This window comes from Thalassophryne amazonica, chromosome 11 (assembly GCF_902500255.1).
Source record: "Thalassophryne amazonica chromosome 11, fThaAma1.1, whole genome shotgun sequence".
In the NCBI taxonomy this organism is placed as follows: Eukaryota; Metazoa; Chordata; class Actinopteri; order Batrachoidiformes; family Batrachoididae; genus Thalassophryne; species Thalassophryne amazonica.
The window spans coordinates 30,078,689-30,098,923 of NC_047113.1; the positions used below are offsets into that span (position 1 = coordinate 30,078,689).

At 43.0% G+C, this 20,235-nt stretch overlaps 3 protein-coding genes across 34 annotated transcripts in view; all 3 read right to left on the reverse strand.

Annotated features, from left to right (window-relative positions):
* LOC117519820 (protocadherin gamma-A11-like) overlaps positions 1-20,235 on the reverse strand; it is a 911,360-nt gene that overhangs the window by 41,677 nt on the left and 849,448 nt on the right. For 2 of the 31 annotated variants that reach the window (XM_034181063.1, XM_034181060.1), the window contains exon 1: positions 13,405-15,873. The exons of 26 other annotated variants lie outside the window; for them this stretch is intronic. In XM_034181063.1, coding sequence (XP_034036954.1) covers positions 13,405-15,858 — 2,454 coding nt within the window. In that variant the 5' untranslated portion in view covers positions 15,859-15,873. Of the gene's footprint in view, positions 1-13,404; positions 15,874-19,136; positions 20,115-20,235 lie in introns of those variants that run through there. 3 more of the 31 variants (XM_034181068.1, XM_034181069.1, XM_034181070.1) reach the window with 3 other exon arrangements.
* LOC117519827 (protocadherin gamma-C5-like) lies at positions 1,063-3,592 on the reverse strand. Its single transcript, XM_034181103.1, has one exon. It carries the CDS (start codon positions 3,564-3,566, stop codon positions 1,071-1,073), a length of 2,496 nt encoding a protein of 831 aa, XP_034036994.1. The 5' UTR covers positions 3,567-3,592; the 3' UTR covers positions 1,063-1,070.
* Positions 5,268-20,159, reverse strand: LOC117519828 (protocadherin gamma-C5-like). 2 transcript variants are annotated; one of them, XM_034181105.1, is made up of 2 exons: positions 20,072-20,159; positions 5,268-7,715 (listed from the first exon to the last, which is right to left on the reverse strand). In XM_034181105.1, the coding sequence occupies exons 1-2, from the start codon at positions 20,094-20,096 to the stop codon at positions 5,275-5,277; spliced, it is 2,466 nt and encodes an 821-aa protein (XP_034036996.1). In that variant the 5' UTR covers positions 20,097-20,159; the 3' UTR covers positions 5,268-5,274. The 2 variants fall into 2 exon arrangements, with proteins under 2 accessions (XP_034036996.1, XP_034036995.1); XM_034181104.1 differs by lacking the exon at positions 20,072-20,159 and adding an exon at positions 15,834-15,994.

Here is a 20,235-nt window from a genome sequence, read left to right on the forward strand (position 1 = left end):
CCTTCTGCATTTTTGAATAAAGTGCATGATAATGCTGCAAACTCCTGGAGAATTATTTGTGATTTTTCTGTTTTAAAAAGGTCATAATATGTTGTTGTACTGTATATACAACAAAAATCTGCAAACGCATCATGTGATACACTACAATACATTTTGTACATGTTTTTACAGTACTTTATTTGCAATGTTTCTGTGTAGGCTCTCAGTTGTCCAGGTGGTTTCCATAGTAGAGAAGCTTGAATCTTCGACTGGACTGGGTTGCTTGACTTCATTCTTCTTTACAAGAGTCAAGACAGAAGTCAGACCACCAGAGCAAGAATTTTAGCTGAGGAAGCTTCTGCGATTTGAAGCGAAACGTCCTCGCGTCAAGCAACCCAGTCCAGTCGAAGATTCAAGCTTCTCTACTACTTTATTTGCAATTCTTTTGTCATGTATGTCAAGTATTCACGACTGTAAATTCTTCAGTCAACTGTTCACAGTGAATTAATGATGTATATTTGTCAATAAAAAAATATTTGTTGTATACTTGCAGTTGAAACGGAAGATAAATTATAGTTGCCACATAACTGCATTTTTCATGGGCACACTTTCTAAAATTGACCCTTTTTTCATTGATATCCTCCTGAGAACTAACGAAAACGTCTCTTTCAATTTAACTTTTTTGTTCACAAGAGAGAACATAATGAATGGGCTGGGCCTCAGTTCGGTGTCCTTTTATCTTACAAATTGAATAAAATTGTAAAAAGTTGCAACAGATGGTTATTTTAAGCATCTTAAGTGTTTCTGGGTGAACTTGGCAAACTGCTGCAGCTCCACTGTTCAAGAAGAGAGTCGCTGTTCATGACTGTGGTGCTGAAATAGCTTGAAAAGCGCCTCTTATCTCAAAACAGACAACAGTTGCTCCAGACAACTCGTATATATTTTTTGTTAGTTTTAACTATGTGGAAATAATTATTTTAGTTTTCAGGTCAACATAGTGACTGATTTTGAATAATATTTATTTACAACATACCTCACATTTGGTCACCAAATTACAGATGTTACACATTAAAAAGTACACATGGTATTTTTTAAGACTTTCCTCTCACCTGTTGGCTCTCAAAGGTCCAGGTGCTGTCGGGTAAAGACGCATCCAGGACACTGATCATGTCCTTAAAGTCAGTGGTGCTGCTGGGCTTAATCAAAGTGAAATCACTGTACTCTGACATGGGAGACAGACAGGACCTGAAGGATTGACTCTGAGACAACATGTCTCCTCCCAGGACCTCCACGTACTTAATGGGTCCATCAGTGTTGAGCTGAATCTGCAGGTTCCTGTTGGGGTTCTTGTAATTGTCACATTCGCTCCGTCTCGTGCAGCAACTTCCGCTGCTTCTGCTGGTCCTGATGCATTTAACAGCCAAGATGACAAAAGTCACCAGAGACAGCACGGACACCGAGGACAGAGACACGATCAGATAAAGGGCGATTCTCCCACTTTTCTTGCTGGGCTCGGACACTTTGTGCCGCAGGTCCAAGATGGGCTCGTGCAGACCGTCCTCCAGCAGGATGGACACAGTGACCGTGGCGGACTGGACCGGTTCTCCGTCGTCCTTGATCTCTATAAGCAGCCTCTGAGAGGACTCGTCGTGCTCGGACACAGCACGTTTAGTCCTCACCTCCCCTGTGTACTGATTGACAGTGAACAAAGATGCATCTGTGGCATCCGACACTTTATATGAGATCCACGCGTTATGTCCCGAGTCAGCGTCCACGGCCGTCACTTTGGTGACCAGGTGTCCCGCTTTAGCAGAGCGGGACATCCTCTGATGAGACAGGGAGCCCAGGGCAGCGGAGGAGGGGTAAATAACAGCGGGGACATTGTCGTTCTGGTCCAGGATAAAAACATGGACAGTGACGTTGCTGCTGAGAGACGGAGAGCCCTGGTCCTTTGCCTGTACCTGAATCTGAAACACCTTCAGCTTCTCATAGTCAAACGAGTGCATGCTGTAGATGCTGCCGTTATCTGAGTTAATGTAGACATAAGATGACACAGACACGTCCTGCACTTTAGAGTCCAGGATGGAGTAAGAGATTTTGGAGTTTTCCCCAAAATCAGCATCAGATGCTGAAACTGAGAACAGAATAGAACCTGGGAGTCCATTCTCTTTTAAATACACATTATAGGAGGACTGAGTGAACACGGGAGGGTTGTCATTGACGTCAGTGACGCTCACAGATACAGTTTTCTGATTGGACAGAGGAGGAGAGCCGGAATCAGTGGCTGTTATCTCGATATTATATTCTGGGAAACTCTCTCGGTCTAAAACACCGCTGGTAACCAGCGCGTAATTATTAGAAAATGACGGTTTTAGACTAAAAGGGGAACCTTTGGGAAGTTGTAATGTTACTTTACTGTTATTACCAGAATCAGCGTCACGCGCACTGATCAGCGCCACTGTTGTGCCACTTGGCGCATCTTCGCGCACAGGCTGCGGTTCAGACGTTAAAACAATTTCTGGAGTGTTATCATTAATATCTACAACATCTATTTGTACACGACAGTGACTCTCCATTACAGGAACTCCTTTGTCCTTCGCAGTTATTTCAAATTTATAGGACGCAGTTCTTTCATAATCTAAATCTCCTTTTAAATAAATTTCTCCAGTTATTGAATTTATTTCAAACACTGACAAGACAGAATCTGGTGTCTGTGAATTAAAAGAGAATTCAACTTCTCCGTTTGGTCCGTCATCTGCGTCAGTTGCACTAATTTTGATTACGAAAGTATCTTGTGCAGTATTTTCCACCAGTGATACTTTATGCACGTTTCTGTCAAATATTGGTAAATTATCATTATTGTCGAGCACTGTCACTGTTATCTGTGCGGTTCCAGACATGACCGGGTTTCCTCCGTCTAACGCCGTCAATAATAACTGATGAACCGTTTTCTTTTCTCGGTCCAGAGGTTTTTCCAGCACTAACTGGGGAACCGTTTTTCCGTCATCTACCTCCATTTTTAGCGTAAAACATTCATTTTTAGTTAACGTGTAGGATTTAACCGAATTAACTCCAACGTCAGAATCCTCGGCACTCCCCAAACGGAAACGAGTTCCCACCGCGACCGATTCAGCAATATTTAAAGACAATTCTTTTATTTTGAAGGTCGGCGAATTATCATTTATATCTTTTATTTCTACCTCAATACGGTGTAAATTTAGTGGATTTTGCAGAACGACCTGCAGAGGTAGAACACAGCTGGCGCTTTGTCCGCATAAAGCCTCTCTGTCTATTCTGTCGTTCACCACCAGCTCGCCCTTCCCCACATCCACACTGAAATACTGCTGATCAGCCTCAGAGGCGACGCGCACTTTACGGTCAAAAACGTCCGACAGCCCCAAACCCAGATCTTTGGCTAGATTTCCTACCACAGAACCCGGTTTCAGTTCCTCCGGGATGCTGTAACGAGTCTGTCCGTTTGTTGTCCTCCAAAGGAGGAAGAAAAGAGGAATCCAAAGAGCCTGCTGCCATCTCCAGCCACTGTGTCCCATTCTCTTTGTCATCCCAGATCCGTTACAATGTGTCATTTCCCGTCGACAAAATGGAAAAGCAGATTGTTACAATCCATTTCTGGAAAAAGCATGTAAATCCCATAACCAAGAACCAATATAAATTTCATAATAATTACATTAAAAATTCTTTAAATCCGTTCATGGAGCAGCATCGCCTCGTCTCTTCAGCTCTTTGTAATATCAGCGTTCACGATGCTCAGACTGTTGGAGGGAGGGGTTAGATCTCTTTGTGCAGGTCTTAATGCTATTGGTGCACAGCACCAATCTGCACCATCCAATCAGCAAAGGGTACAGGAAAACCTTAAAGACACATGCTTCTTTATTAGAATAGTGACTCAATGCATTTTGAAATGATTTCCAACTATTGCATGTTATGGATGCGTCAATTTAAATAAACTAAAATCTGATCACAAACAAAATATGTGCTGTGATCATTTCTTACTTTCTGAAGTTTGACCAAATGAATGCTAGCTATGAAACACATGGGTTCTAAATCAAATTAATACTATTATTTTTAATATACTTGCATTTGTTAATTTTAGGGATTTAAGTAATAATATTTCATTTGATTTCATTAATTTCAACTACAATATTGTTTTGCACTTAATTGACAATGTTATGTGGAAAAAGTGAGTTTATTTTTATCAGTTAAATTCAACGTTTTATTTAAAGTGGTATCAATATTGTGAGTCGTAAATGTATGAAATATATAAAATGTTCTGAAAGATAAGTTGCAGGGTTTGTAGTTTGTTATTCAGAGTTCACTGACAATTTCATCACTGTGAGGAAGAACTCCAGACTGAGCAAAATATCGCTGTACAGCACTTTAGTGCTGAAATCAACCAAAAACTAAAACACGGGTCCAAAGCTGAGCAGTGCCATTTTATCCATTGTGTTGGAGGAAATTTATATATACATTTCGAAGCTGAACTCTGACAGTATTTTCCCCATACAGATAACAAGCAACATACATTTCACAGTTGAGCATTATTGCAACCATGGAAATAATTGTTTCTGATTTACTGTGTTATACTTGCAAGTATAACTTTGTTTTATGTGTTTTATGGATATTTCCAACTGAATCAAACAGAAATCAAAATGTTGCCAAAATCAATAAAATGACAAAATCAATATATGCACATAGTATAGACTTCAATGTAGATTCACCAAAATCAGCACAAAATCACAATATAACGGAAAACACAGCACGTGGCATCGCTTTTGGACAATCTCTGTATGTGTGCAGGTGGAAATTATAGGTCGTGAGTCTTCATGGTTCCTCATTATCCCACAAAACCACAACCAAAGAAACGAAACTGAATCAGTTTGGGATCACTAACAACACTGAATCATCTCTTCCCTCAGTTGCTGACCACCACCGTGGAAATCTGAATACCACTTGAATTGTCGACTCACACGAACAGACAAAAGCGAGAACACAAGCTCCGCCTTCCTGTGACGCATGGGGGAGGTAACACGAGCAACACCTGATGGAGTACAAATGGAGACAGACTGCAAAAACCACAATTCCAAAATTTTGTTTGCAAAGATATTACGAAAGAGAAGCTGATATGGTGTTCGCGCAAATATTCCCACAATGCGTAATGACTGAAACATCAGCACAAACTAGCTTTACCTCACTTTTAAAGCACAACGTAAATACAATTTTATCACAAGATTATTAACTGATTTTTAAATTAACGCAAACGTTTCACCTCTGGTTTCATCTCACCTGTTGGCTCTCAAAGGTCCAGGTGCTGTCGGGTAAAGACGCATCCAGGACACTGATCATGTCCTTAAAGTCAGTGGTGCTGCTGGGCTTAATCAAAGTGAAATCACTGTACTCTGACATGGGAGACAGACAGGACCTGAAGGATTGACTCTGAGACAACATGTCTCCTCCCAGGACCTCCACGTACTTAATGGGTCCATCAGTGTTGAGCTGAATCTGCAGGTTCCTGTTGGGGTTCTTGTAATCATCACAGTCGCTCCGTCTCGTGCAGCAACTTCCGCTGCTTCTGCTGGTCCTGATGCATTTAACAGCTAAGATGACAAAAGTCACCAGAGACAGCACGGACACCGAGGACAGAGACACGATCAGATAAAGGGCGATTCTCCCACTTTTCTTGCTGGGCTCGGACACTTTGTGCCGCAGGTCCAAGATGGGCTCGTGCAGACTGTCCTCCAGCAGGATGGACACGGTGACCGTGGCGGACTGGACCGGTTCTCCGTCGTCCTTGATCTCTATAAGCAGCCTCTGAGAGGACTCGTCGTGCTCGGACACAGCACGTTTAGTCCTCACCTCCCCTGTGTACTGATTGACAGTGAACAAAGATGCATCTGTGGCATCCGACACTTTATATGAGATCCACGCGTTATGTCCCGAGTCAGCGTCCACGGCCGTCACTTTGGTGACCAGGTGTCCCGCTTTAGCAGAGCGGGACATCCTCTGATGAGACAGGGAGCCCAGGGCAGCGGAGGAGGGATAAATAACAGCGGGGACATTGTCGTTCTGGTCCAGGATAAAAACATGGACAGTGACGTTGCTGCTGAGAGACGGAGAGCCCTGGTCCTTTGCCTGCACCTGAATCTGAAACACCTTCAACTTCTCATAGTCAAACGAGTGCATGCTGTAGATGCTGCCGTTATCTGAGTTAATGTAGACATAAGATGACACAGACACGTCTTGCACTTGAGAGTCCAGGATCGAGTAATAGATTCTGGAGTTTTCCCCAAAATCAGCATCAGATGCTGAAACTGAGAACAGAACAGAACCTGGGAGTCCATTCTCTTTTAAATACACATTATAGGAGGACTGAGTGAACACGGGAGGGTTGTCATTGACGTCAGTGACGCTCACAGATACAGTTTTCTGATTGGACAGAGGAGGAGAGCCTGAGTCAGTGGCTGTTATCTCGATATTATATTCTGAGAAACTCTCTCTGTCTAAAACACCGCTGGTAACCAGCACGTAATTATTAGAAAATGACGGTTTTAGACTAAAAGGAGAACCTTTTGGAAGCGTTAACGTCACTTTACTGTTTGCGCCAAAGTCAAGGTCTCGCGATCTGATTAAAGCCACGATTGTGCCACTCGGTGCGTCCTCGCGCACGGGGTTTGGCATTGAAGTGAGAACTATTTCAGGGGCGTTATCATTAATATCCATTACCGCCACGTGCACGCGGCAGTGGCCCTCCATTTCAGGAACTCCTTTGTCTTTTGCGCTAATATGCAATTCATGAGAGGTGCCGGTTTCGTAATCTAACTGAGCTGTTAAATACAGTTCGCCCGTCCTCGAATCCAGATGAAAAAGGTTTAACAGTGGCTGCTGCGTGTGCTCAGCAAACGCATATTCAATCTCCCCGTTAACCCCATCGTCTGCGTCCGTGGCTTCAATTTTGAGCAGAGCCGAACCTGCGACACTATTCTCCTGCACAGTCACATTGTACAGCGGCTTTGTGCAAACAGGCACGTTGTCGTTGATGTCCAGTACCGTAATTACAATTTTAGAGGTTCCAGTTTTAACAGGACTGCCTCCGTCCAGCGCCGTTAATAATAGATGATGGACACTTTTCTTTTCTCTGTCCAGCGATTTCTCCAGAGCCAACTCTGGAACCTTACGGTCACCAGACAGTTCTTTCACCTTCAAACTAAAACATTCATCTTTACTCAGAGTGTAGGTCTTCACCGAGTTACTACCTACGTCCAAATCCTGCGCGGTTTCTAAAGGAAAGCGCGTGCCCGTGACGGTGGACTCTGCTATCTTTAACGATCGCTCCTCTGTGATAAAAAGCGGAGAATTGTCGTTTATGTCCCTGATTTCTATTTCGATGCGGTATAGCTGGAGCGGATTCTCTGTTACAGCTTGTAAAGGCAACATGCAGCTGGCGCTTTGTCCGCAGATTGTCTCTCTGTCTATTCTGTCGTTCACCACCAGCTCGCCCTTCCCCACATCCACACTGAAATACTGCTGATCAGCCTCAGAGGCGACACGAAGCTTGCGGCTAAAAACATCCGACAGCCCCAAACCCAGATCTTTGGCTATATTTCCTACCACAGAACCCGGTTTCAGTTCCTCCGGGATGCTGTAACGAGTCTGTCCGTTTGTTGTCCTCCACAGGAGGAAGAAAAGAACAATCCAAAGAGCCTGCTGCCATCTCCAGCCTCTGTGTCCCATTCTCTTTGTCATTCCAGATCCGTTATAAAGTGATACTTCCCATCATTTCGATCAGGCAACCAGCAACCGATGAAAATCCATCATTAGAAGAAATAATCTAAAAATAAATACATCCAAAATAATGTATAATAACACATAAATGACGGACACCACTGAATGAGCGCATCTCCTTCTCTGAGCGCTGTGACGGTTTTGGTGTTCTGACAAAAGGGAGGATGAAGTAGATCTCTTTGTACAGCGCCTGCATGTTATTGGTCCGCAGCATCCATCCATTCCACCAATCTCACAGCGCACACAAAGCACAAGGCGCACAAAAGGCCCGTAGCTGTCCTCCAGTCACACAACATGTTTTCACATGAACGAGAGACTTCCCCAGTCGTTTTCCTCTCATCAGTTCCATGGGCGCAATTTGGTGGTGGATAGGGGGGGACATGTCCCCCCCCCACCTTTTCAACCAGGGGGGACATATTATGGTACGTCCCCCCACCTTCTGACATATATGTGTGTACTTGAAACATGCTATGCCAGTCTTATGTGCAAACCATGTCAGAATAGTATCTTTGTTTCTGCAAGTTTGTATTTTTAGCAGCATTGACTTGTTTACAACACCTGTTTCTTGTTTGTCACATTCAGAATTTTCTGGGACTGCATTTGCCCAGATTTGAAACCAAAAATAGTTGCCTCTAGGGACTAGTGTCTACACATAAGTATCAATAGACCATATGCTAATTTACTAAATTCTGAAAGTTAGAAAAGGAAATCAGAAAAGCTATCTGGGACCTCAGAAAGCCCATCTGCAATTACTGCTTGATCTCCAAAATCAGTCTATGCAAGCGAAATTATGTTCAGTTAATAAAATCAATGCTGGCTATTCTCAGAATAAAGTACTTATATCCACAGTTTCAAATTGCATAAGTCAAATTTTGTCCACTTTATGGTCTTCTCAAAACATTAAAATTACTGTTCTGGATGCTCAGAATGCATCTGAGCTTATCTAGAAACCGTTGGCTTCTGGGGGCCTAATGCAGCCCCCAGAGCCCCGGTCTATGGGCTTCGGCCCTGTGGGCCTCGCACTTTGTCCCCCCCAATTTCTGGTTCTAAATTGCGCCCTTGATCAGTTCAAAAAGAGCTGGTGAAAAATATGCAGGCTTTTCTTCTTGAAAACGAATAAACTACCCATATTTTCCAAAAACCAAAGGTATTCCAGACAATATTATTACACACTCACACACACAAAAACACAAGAAAACAAAAACATTAACAGAATTCTAAATTTAAAAAAAAATCTTGTATTTACTGACACTGAATGCTGCATATGGCTCATTGTCTGAGGAAATTATTTAAGTGCAATACCTCTTTTTTGGAAATCACAGCTGCTATTATCATTTAAAACGACAGGAAACTGCTTCAAGGTGCACAGATTTATAAAAAGTAAATTGAAATTTCTCATCAGTGACAGGAACACCTCATATGTTTAATTACAAAAGATGTGAACAAAATGTTTTCACATCAGCAACAAATAGGATTTCAGTCCACTTATTATGTAATTGTATGGAGTCATATTTGAGTATAAATGTGGCACATAGCCAAAAAATTTACACCCAAAGTGTTTGTCCCTATATGCCCCAGACACTGTGTTTTCTTCCAATATATTTCTACATACGTATTTCTAGATATGCTTTCTTTATTCCACAATCCAGTAAAATTTTAAAAGCGGTAACTGAGTAAAGTGGCAGTCTGCATACAGCAATGTCTTCTACCCACTGAGAATCAGGAGAGTCGCTGTTCACCACTGTGGTGCTGAAATACTCAAAAAGCTATGACTCTCCCAAAACACACAATAAGTTGCATCAAGAAACTGTCTAATTTTTTTTTAGCTTTGAATGAGGGGAAAAATTTATTATTTTGATTTTCAGGTCAACACGATGACAGATTCGGCCAATATTTATTGACAACATACTTTACATTTGTTCAATGTAAACTCAGGTGCTGGACATAAAAAGTGCACATGGTGTTGCAAACTCATTTCTCACCTGTTGGCTCTCAAAGGTCCAGGTGCTGTCGGGTAAAGACGCATCCAGGACACTGATCATGTCCTTAAAGTCAGTGGTGCTGCTGGGCTTAATCAAAGTGAAATCACTGTACTCTGACATGGGAGACAGACAGGACCTGAAGGACTGACTCTGAGACAACATGTCTCCTCCCAGGACCTCCACGTACTTAATGGGTCCATCAGTGTTGAGCTGAATCTGCAGGTTCCTGTTGGGGTTCTTGTAATCATCACAGTTGCTCCGTCTTGTGCAGCAACTTCCGCTGCTTCTGCTGGTCCTGATGCATTTAACAGCTAAGATGACAAAAGTCACCAGAGACAGCACGGACACCGAGGACAGAGACACGACCAGATAAAGGGTGATTCTCCCACTTTTCTTGCTGGGCTCGGACACTTTGTGCCGCAGGTCCAAGATGGGCTCGTGCAGACCGTCCTCCAGCAGGATGGACACAGTGACCGTGGTGGACTGGACCAGTTCTCCGTCATCCTTGATCTCTATAAGCAGCCTCTGAGAGGACTCGTCGTGCTCAGACACAGCACGTTTAGTCCTCACCTCCCCTGTGTACTGACTGATAGTGAACAAAGACGCGTCTGTGGCCTCCAACACTTTATATGAGATCCACGCGTTATGTCCTGAGTCAGCGTCCACGGCCGTCACTTTGGTGACCAGGTGTCCCGCTTTAGCCGAGCGGGACATCCTCTGATGAGACAGGGAGCCCAGGGCAGCGGAGGAGGGGTAAATAACAGCGGGGACATTGTCGTTCTGGTCCAGGATAAAAACATGGACAGTGACGTTGCTGCTGAGAGACGGAGAGCCCTGGTCCTTTGCCTGCACCTGAATCTGAAACACCTTCAGCTTCTCATAGTCAAACGAGTGCATGCTGTAGATGCTGCCGTTATCTGAGTTAATGTAGACATAAGATGACACAGACATGTCCTGCACTTTAGAGTCCAGGATGGAGTAAGAGATTTTGGAGTTTTCTCCAAAATCAGCATCAGATGCTGAAACTGAGAACAGAATGGAACCTGGGAGTCCATTCTCTTTTAAATACACATTATAGGCGGACTGAGTGAACACGGGAGGGTTGTCATTGACGTCAGTGACGCTCACAGATACAGTTTTGTGATTGGACAGAGGAGGGGAACCTGAATCAGTGGCTGTTATCTCGATATTATACTCTGAGAAACTCTCTCGGTCTAAAACACTGCTGGTAACCAGCGCGTAATTATTAGAAAATGATGGTTTTAGACTAAAAGGAGAACCTTTTGAGAGTGTTAACATCACTTTACCGTTATCGCCAGAGTCAAGGTCTCGAGCACTGATTAAAGCGACAACTGTGCCACTTTTTGCATCCTCAGGCACAGAGTTTGGTTGTGAGGTGAGAAATATTTCTGGAACATTGTCATTAACATCTAACACTTCTATATGGACAGTACAGTGTCCTTCCATTATGGGACTTCCTTTGTCTTTTGCACTTATGTCTATTTCATAATTTGCATTCCTTTCAAAATCCAGTTTACCCTTAAGTCTAATTTCTCCAGTTACAGAGTCAATATCAAAGACAGACATAACAGAATCTGTTGTGTGCATTCCAAATAAATATTCTACTTGTCCATTAGAACCTTCATCAATATCTGTTGCTGTCAGTTTTAAGACTAGGGCGCCCAGTGCACTGTTTTCTTCTATGGACACTTTGTAAGCATTTTTCTGAAATACAGGAAAATTATCATTAATATCAAGAACATTGATGGTTATGTGTGAGGTTCCAGATTTGGTGGGATTTCCTCCATCTATAGCTGTCAGCTGAAGGTGATGCACAGCCTTCTTCTCTCTATTAAGAGATTTAGACAGCACTAACTCCGGAACTTTCCTCCCACCTGACACATTTTTTGTCTTTAAACTAAAAAAATCGTCTTTACTTATTGAATATGACCTCACTGAATTCACTCCAACATCCAAATCTTGAGCAGCCTCCAGTGGAAAACGAGCCCCTGTCGACGTTGACTCTGCAATTTGTAAAATTATATCTTGAGACATAAATTTTGGAAAGTTATCATTAATATCTTGTATTTCCACCTCAACCCGGCACAGTTGTAACGGTTTCTCTACAACGACCTGCACAGGTAGAACACAGCTGGCGCTTTGTCCGCATAAAGCCTCTCTGTCTATTCTGTCGTTCACCACCAGCTCGCCCTTCCCCACATCCACACTGAAATACTGCTGATCAGCCTCAGAGGCGACACGCACTTTACGGTCAAAAACGTCCGACAGCCCCAAACCCAGATCTTTGGCGAGATTTCCTACCACAGAACCCGGTTTCAGTTCCTCCGGGATGCTGTAACGAGTCTGTCCGTTTATTGTCCTCCACAGGAGGAAGAAAAGAAGAATCCAAAGAGCCCGCTGCCATCTCCAGCCTCTGTGTCTCATTCTCTTTGTCATCCCAGACTCGTCACAACGGATTAATTCCCATGGAGAAAACGTAAAAACGGATTGTTATAATCCATTCTTATTGATTAAAGGACAATATCCAAATGTCACGCTGAATTTAATTTTTAAAAAGAGAATTTTTTAATTCCCAGCGTTAAAACGCACCGCCTTGTCTCACGCAGCTCCTCATATATGTCAGCGTTTTGGGGTGTCGAAGCTACACGGGGGAGGGGATTAGATCGCTTTGTCCAGGTCTGAATGCTATTGGTTCACAGCGTCTATCTGTACCATCCAATCAGAAAAAGACTACTCAGATGGTTTTCTTTTTTTAATTTAAAGGCACAGCCGCCCACAACACTTTCAGCACAGATCAACTCAGTTACAATTAAAGGGACATGAAGCTTTTACGCACTATAAAATTAATAAAAGTAGACATATTCTTGATAACACAAGGCCTGTGTGTGACATATGATTTATTTCTTCTAGATATCTTTATACATTTGGAAATAGAATCTCTCAATCCAGTTCTACAAAAGGTAATTTAGAACAAACAGCCAAAATTTACAGTATGCCATAAAGGTGTAAATATCATTTTGCATAATGTTCTAAGATGAAAGATATTTCTATTATCCAGAAGTTAGTGAAGGCACTTTAAACTTTGCCTAACCAGTCTGTTCCATGTGTCGCTGTCTGTGGTGCTGAAGTATTTCACAGCAATAAAACGAAAGGATAATAATTAACACAGAGCTAATCTTCAAAACGTGAACCTCAGCAGATACGTTTGTGTTCTAATTAATCCAAAAGGATGGTGAAAACTTAAAACCCTCTTTGCAGACACATAGGTGAGCAACAGGTCTGGAAAAATGGTTCAAATGTGTTTGCAGCAGTCACAGATCAGCGCTGATGGGAAGCACTGATGAAAAGGGGAAAAACATGAGTAATTAACGAATTAAAGTGAAATTCTAATGATCTGACATCACGTCAATGCTATTAACAGTGGAAAAAACTCTTTTGTATGTATGTCAAAAAAATTCACGGTGTGTATTTTGGTTTTTAAGTTGACAAAGTCAGATAAAATAGATACAAATAAGACAGAGACAAATCACTTATTCCAAAGATATATATGAAAGTTGTAGCTTAGAATTTAAATGGAAAACAGGAAAACAAAGTGAAATAATTCAAAGGTTATTCATCTCACCTGTTGGCTCTCAAAGGTCCAGGTGCTGTCAGGTAAAGATGCATCCAGGACACTGATCATGTCCTTAAAGTCAGTGGTGCTGCTGGGCTTAATCAAAGTGAAATCACTGTACTCTGACATGGGAGACAGACAGGACCTGAAGGACTGACTCTGAGACAACATGTCTCCTCCCAGGACCTCCACGTACTTAATGGGTCCATCAGTGTTGAGCTGAATCTGCAGGTTCCTGTTGGGGTTCTTGTAATCGTCACAGTCGCTCCGTCTCATGCAGCAACTTCCGCTGCTTCTGCTGGTCCTGATGCATTTAACAGCTAAGATGACAAAAGTCACCAGAGACAGCACGGAAACCGAGGACAGAGACACGATCAGATAAAGGGTGATTCTCCCACTTTTCTTGCTGGGCTCGGACACTTTGTGCCGCAGATCCAAGATGGGCTCGTGCAGACCGTCCTCCAGCAGGATGGACACGGTGACCGTGGCAGACTGGACCGGTTCTCCGTCGTCCTTGATCTCTATAAGCAACCTCTGAGAGGACTCGTCATGCTCGGACACAGCACGTTTAGTCCTCACCTCCCCTGTGTACTGATTGACAGTGAACAAAGACGTGTCTGTGGCATCCGAAACTTTATATGAGATCCACGCGTTATGTCCCGAGTCAGCGTCCACAGCTGTCACTTTGGTGACCAGATGTCCCGCTTTAGCCGAGCGGGACATCCTCTGATGAGACAGGGAGCCCAGGGCAGCGGAGGAGGGGTAAATAACAGCGGGGACATTGTCGTTCTGGTCCAGGATAAAAACATGGACAGTGACGTTGCTGCTGAGAGACGGAGAGCCCTGGTCCTTTGCCTGCACCTGAATCTGAAACACCTTCAACTTCTCATAGTCAAACGAGTGCATGCTGTAGATGCTGCCGTTATCTGAGTTAATGTAGACATAAGATGACACAGACACGTCCTGCACTTTAGAGTCCAGGATGGAGTAAAAGATTTTGGAGTTTTCTCCAAAATCAGCATCAGATGCTGAAACTGAGAACAGAATAGAACCTGGGAGTCCATTCTCTTTTAAATATACATTATAGGAGGACTGAGTGAACACGGGAGGGTTGTCATTGACGTCAGTGACGCTCACAGATACAGTTTTCTGATTGGACAGAGGAGGAGAGCCTGAATCAGTGGCTTTTATCTCGATATTATATTCTGGGAAACTCTCTCGGTCTAAAACACCGCTGGTAACCAGCGCGTAATTATTAGAAAATGACGGTTTTAGACTAAAAGGAGAACCTTTGGGAAGCTGCAATGTTACTTTACTGTTATTACCAAAATCAGCGTCACGCGCACTGATCAGCGCCACTGTTGTGCCACTTGGCGCATCTTCGCGCACAGGCTGCGGTTCAGACGTTAAAACAATTTCTGGAGTGTTATCATTAATATCTACAACATCTATTTGTACACGACAGTGACTCTCCATTACAGGAACTCCTTTGTCCTTCGCAGTTATTTCTATGTCGTACGATCTAGTTCTTTCATAATCTAAGTCTCCTTTTAAATAAATTTCTCCTGTTACTGAATTTATTTCAAACACTGATAAGACAGAATCTGGTGTCTGTGAATTGAAACAGAATTCAACTTCTCCGTTTGGTCCCTCGTCAGCATCAGCTGCACTAATTTTGATTACAAACGTATTTTTTGGAGTATTCTCTGGCAATGATCCCTTATATATATTTTTGTCAAACACTGGGAAATGATCATTTACGTCGAGCACTGTCACTGCTATCTGAGCGGTTCCAGACATGACCGGGTTTCCTCCGTCTAACGCCGTCAGTAATAACTGATGAACCGCTTTCTTTTCTCGGTCCAGAGGTTTTTCCAGCACTAACTGGGGAACCATTTTTCCACGATCAGCCTCCATTTTTAGCGTAAAACACTCATTCTTAGTTATCGTGTAGGATTTGACCGAATTACCTCCAACGTCCGAATCCTCGGCACTCCCCAAACGGAAACGACTTCCCACTGCAGCGGATTCAGCAATTTTCAAAGATAATTCTTTTGTTTGAAACGTGGGTGAATTATCATTTATATCTTTTATTTCTACCTCAATACGGTGTAAATTTAGTGGATTTTGCAGAACGACCTGCAGAGGTAGAACACAGCTGGTGCTTTGTCCGCATAAAGCCTCTCTGTCTATTCTGTCGTTCACCACCAGCTCGCCCTTCCCCACATCCACACTGAAATACTGCTGATCAGCCTCAGAGGCGACGCGCACTTTACGGTCAAAAACGTCCGACATCCCCAAACCCAGATCTTTGGCTAGATTTCCTACCACAGAACCCAGTTTCAGTTCCTCCGGGATGCTGTAACGAGTCTGTCCGTTTATTGTCCTCCACAGGAGGAAGAAAAGAAGAATCCAAAGAGCCTGCTGCCATCTCCAGCCTCTGTGTCCCATTCTCTTTGTCATTCCAGATCCGTTACAATGTGCTATTTCCAATCGAGAAAACGGAAAAACAGATTGTTATAATCCATTGCTGGATGATGTATTTCAATCCCAAAGCAACATCCACCATGCAGTTCTGGGAAAACGCTACCATAAAAAAAAAAAAAAAAAAAAAAAATCAAATCTTTAAATCCGTTCATAAAGAAGCATCGCCTCGTCTCTTCCAACTCCTTGTATGTCAGCGTCACGGCGCTCAGACTGTGCATGGGAGGGGGTTAGATCTCTTTGTGCGAGTCTAAATACTATTGGTGCACAGCCTTCATCTGTGCCATCCAGTCAGAAAAGGGTTGAGCAGCACATTTAAAGACACAGATTGCAGGCACACTATTCCACATTATGACTCCCTTAAATGGACACAAAATGTAACCTGATTGCTGAGATGATTACAATCTTTATAGATAATCATTTAGATTAATAAAAATGATTATTTTATGATTTAGCCCTGAAAAACATCAGGCTAAAAATATGTCGCTGTCCAACTCCAGGGTGCTGAAATGAACCGCAGCCGCCGACAGGAAAAGCCCAGTCTCACGTTTTTTCTTTTCTTTTCTTTTTTTTTTTTTAAACAGCTATACACAAAACAGTGCGCGCCCTAAAACTGAACTCTAATACTATATTCTGAGTATTACTAGAAAACAACGATGTTTGAAAGGTTAAAAGACTTTTTTTCTGCTAACAGAAAACGGAAGGTCTCTCATAGAGCGCATCCTTTTGTCAAGTTAGAAACATAACATAATCTCTATTGACAGAGGAGGACAGTCATTATTTTGATGTTTAGTTCCGTAATCACGCATGGACTTAAAAGCAGATTCACGGCAATCAATATAACTCAGTCCTGTGGAATCGATGGGAAAAGGAGGGTTGTCATACACCATGCTGATTAAAATAATCACATATAATATTCAGCTTGTCAAGAACATTTATCATCAAAAGGGGTTCTGTCCTCAAGTTTTCCTTGAAATAGAACATATAGCTTCTCATTAAATGGCAATGGGATAGACCATTATGAATAGCATTCAACACTTAAATTATCTGGTTGTTTCAGGAAAGATTTCACAAGAAGAAATTGTTAATAACCGAAAAAAAAAAAAATCAACAAAATTAAACAAACAGAAAACACCGTTGGCACCACCGTTATAGACCCTATTCAACTTAAATACGTGTGGGACCCTGGATATTTTACAGTTTGAGATTTAGTTGCAGAAATCTTTTTGTACCAGCTTGTGCTATTACGTTTTTTTTTTTTTGCAATTAATATTTTATTACTTAACATGGTTTGTGTCACTTAAAGAGGGAAACGCGCCAGCTTTCCTTTTTCACAGTAGTTGAAAGTTGTATTTGTTTTTGCCAGTAGATGGCAGTCGTGACTTGCGCTGGAATCCTTCCAGCGGCTGAATTGGGTCGCGCCCCACCACCGCGTCACCCTGCATTTCGCAGCCCCGTTGCGTCAGTTACAATGTTTTGTTTGCAGTGTTATGAAGACAGAGCATGTCGAGAATGTCATACCACATAATAAATATATCTATTCAAAATTACCCCAGAAATATCCACAGTATACAATATCTCATCTTATCACCATGACCACCTTTCCATGGGGTCCTTATACTAACAGTCAATCGTTTAAACGCGTTAATATTACGCAAAACTGTTTAGCTTTCATGACAAACACACAACGAGATCAGCCTGTCATAAGGCCATTAAATATAAAAAAATTTATGAACAAATGTCAGACGATTTCTGCTCACCTGTTGGCTCTCAAAGGTCCAGGTGCTGTCAGGTAAAGATGCATCCAGGACACTGATCATGTCCTTAAAGTCAGTGGTGCTGCTGGGCTTAATCAAAGTGAAATCACTGTACTCTGACATGGGAGACATGCAGGACCTGAAGGACTGACTCTGAGACAAGATGTCTCCTCCCAGGACCTCCACGTACTTAATGGGTCCATCAGTGTTGAGCTGAATCTGCAGGTTCCTGTTGGGGTTCTTGTAATCGTCACAGTCGCTCCGTCTCGTGCAGCAACTTCCGCTGCTTCTGCTGGTCCTGATGCATTTAACAGCTAAGATGACAAAAGTCACCAGAGACAGCACGGACACCGAGGACAGAGACACGATCAGATAAAGGGCGATTCTCCCACTTTTCTTGCTGGGCTCGGACACTTTGTGCCGCAGGTCCAAGATAGGCTCGTGCAGACCGTCCTCCAGCAGGATGGACATGGTGACCGTGGCGGACTGGACCGGTTCTCCGTCGTCCTTGATCTCTATAAGCAGCCTCTGAGAGGACTCGTCATGCTCGGACACAGCACGTTTAGTCCTAACCTCCCCTGTGTACTGATTGACAGTGAACAAAGACGCGTCTGTGGCCTCCGACACTTTATATGAGATCCACGCGTTATGTCCCGAGTCAGCGTCCACAGCCGTCACTTTGGTGACCAGGTGTCCCGCTTTAGCTGAACGGGACATCCTCTGATGAGACAGGGAGCCCAGGGCAGCGGAGGAGGGGTAAATAACAGCGGGGACATTGTCGTTCTGGTCCAGGATAAAAACATGGACAGTGACGTTGCTGCTGAGAGACGGAGAGCCCTGGTCCTTTGCCTGCACCTGAATCTGAAACACCTTCAACTTCTCATAGTCAAACGAGTGCATGCTGTAGATGCTGCCGTTATCTGAGTTAATGTAGACATAAGATGACACAGACACGTCCTGCACTTTAGAGTCCAGGATGGAGTAAAAGATTTTGGAGTTTTCTCCAAAATCAGCATCAGATGCTGAAACTGAGAACAGAATAGAACCTGGGAGTCCATTCTCTTTTAAATATACATTATAGGAGGACTGAGTGAACACGGGAGGGTTGTCATTGACGTCAGTGACGCTCACAGATACAGTTTTCTGATTGGACAGAGGAGGAGAGCCTGAATCAGTGGCTTTTATCTCGATATTATATTCTGGGAAACTCTCTCGGTCTAAAACACCGCTGGTAACCAGCGCGTAATTATTAGAAAATGACGGTTTTAGACTAAAAGGAGAACCTTTGGGAAGCTGCAATGTTACTTTACTGTTATTACCAAAATCAGCGTCACGCGCACTGATCAGCGCCACTGTTGTGCCACTTGGCGCATCTTCGCGCACAGGCTGCGGTTCAGACGTTAAAACAATTTCTGGAGTGTTATCATTAATATCTACAACATCTATTTGTACACGACAGTGACTCTCCATTACAGGAACTCCTTTGTCCTTCGCAGTTATTTCAAATTTATAGGACGCAGTTCTTTCATAATCTAAGTCTCCTTTTAAATAAATGTCTCCTGTTAATGAATTAATTTCAAACACCGATAAGACAGAATCTGGGGTCCTTACGCCAAAAGAGAATTCGACTTCTCCGTTTGGTCCATCATCTGCATCAGCTGCGGTGATTTTCGCGACAAAAATATCTTTTGCCGTATTCTCCAGTAACGATACTTTGTACATATTTTTGTCAAAAACTGGAAAATTATCATTCACGTCGAGCACTGTTACTGTTATCTGAGCGGTTCCAGACATGACCGGGTTTCCTCCGTCTAACGCCGTCAGTAATAACCTATGAACCGCTTTCTTTTCTCGGTCCAGAGGTTTTTCCAGCACTAACTCCGGGACAGTTTTCCCGTCTTCAACCTCTTTTAACTTTAGTGTGAAACATTCGTTTTTATTTAAAGTGTAGGTCTTAACTGAATTACTTCCGACGTCAGAATCCTCCGCAGACTCTAAACTGAAGCGAGTCCCCACCGCGGCCGATTCAGCAATTTTCAACAACAATTCCTTTGTTTGAAACGTGGGTGAATTATCATTTATATCTTTTATTTCTACCTCAATACGGTGTAAATTTAGTGGATTTTGCAGAACGACCTGCAGAGGTAGAACACAGCTGGCGCTTTGTCCGCATAAAGCCTCTCTGTCTATTCTGTCGTTCACCACCAGCTCGCCCTTCCCCACATCCACACTGAAATACTGCTGATCAGCCTCAGAGGCGACGCGCACTTTACGGTCAAAAATGTCCGACAGCCCCAAACCCAGATCTTTGGCTAGATTTCCTACCACAGAACCCGGTTTCAGTTCCTCCGGGATGCTGTAACGAGTTTGTCCGTTTATTGTCCTCCACAGGAGAAAGAAAAGAAGAATCCTAAGAGCCTGCTGCCATCTCCAGCCTCTGTGTCCCATTCTCTTTGTCATCCCAGATCCGTTACAATGTGTTATTTCCAATCGAGAAAACGGAAAAACAGATTCGCACAATACATTGCTGGAAAAACGTCTATAGCTCCAAAAGCAAAATGCAATATGCTTTTCATACTAAGTGCTCCATATGAAAAAA

Excerpts from the sequence above, each read along its gene's own strand:
- LOC117519827 (XM_034181103.1), bottom strand. The coding sequence starts at position 3,566 with ATGACACATTGTAACGGATCTGGGATGACAAAGAGAATGGGACACAGT.
- LOC117519828 (XM_034181105.1), bottom strand. The coding sequence starts at position 20,096 with ATGACAAAGAGAATGGGACACAGAG. Across the intron at positions 7,716-20,071 it reads AAAGAGAATGGGACACAGAG|GCTGGAGATGGCAGCAGGCT; the intron begins GCTGGAGATGGC and ends TGGGACACAGAG.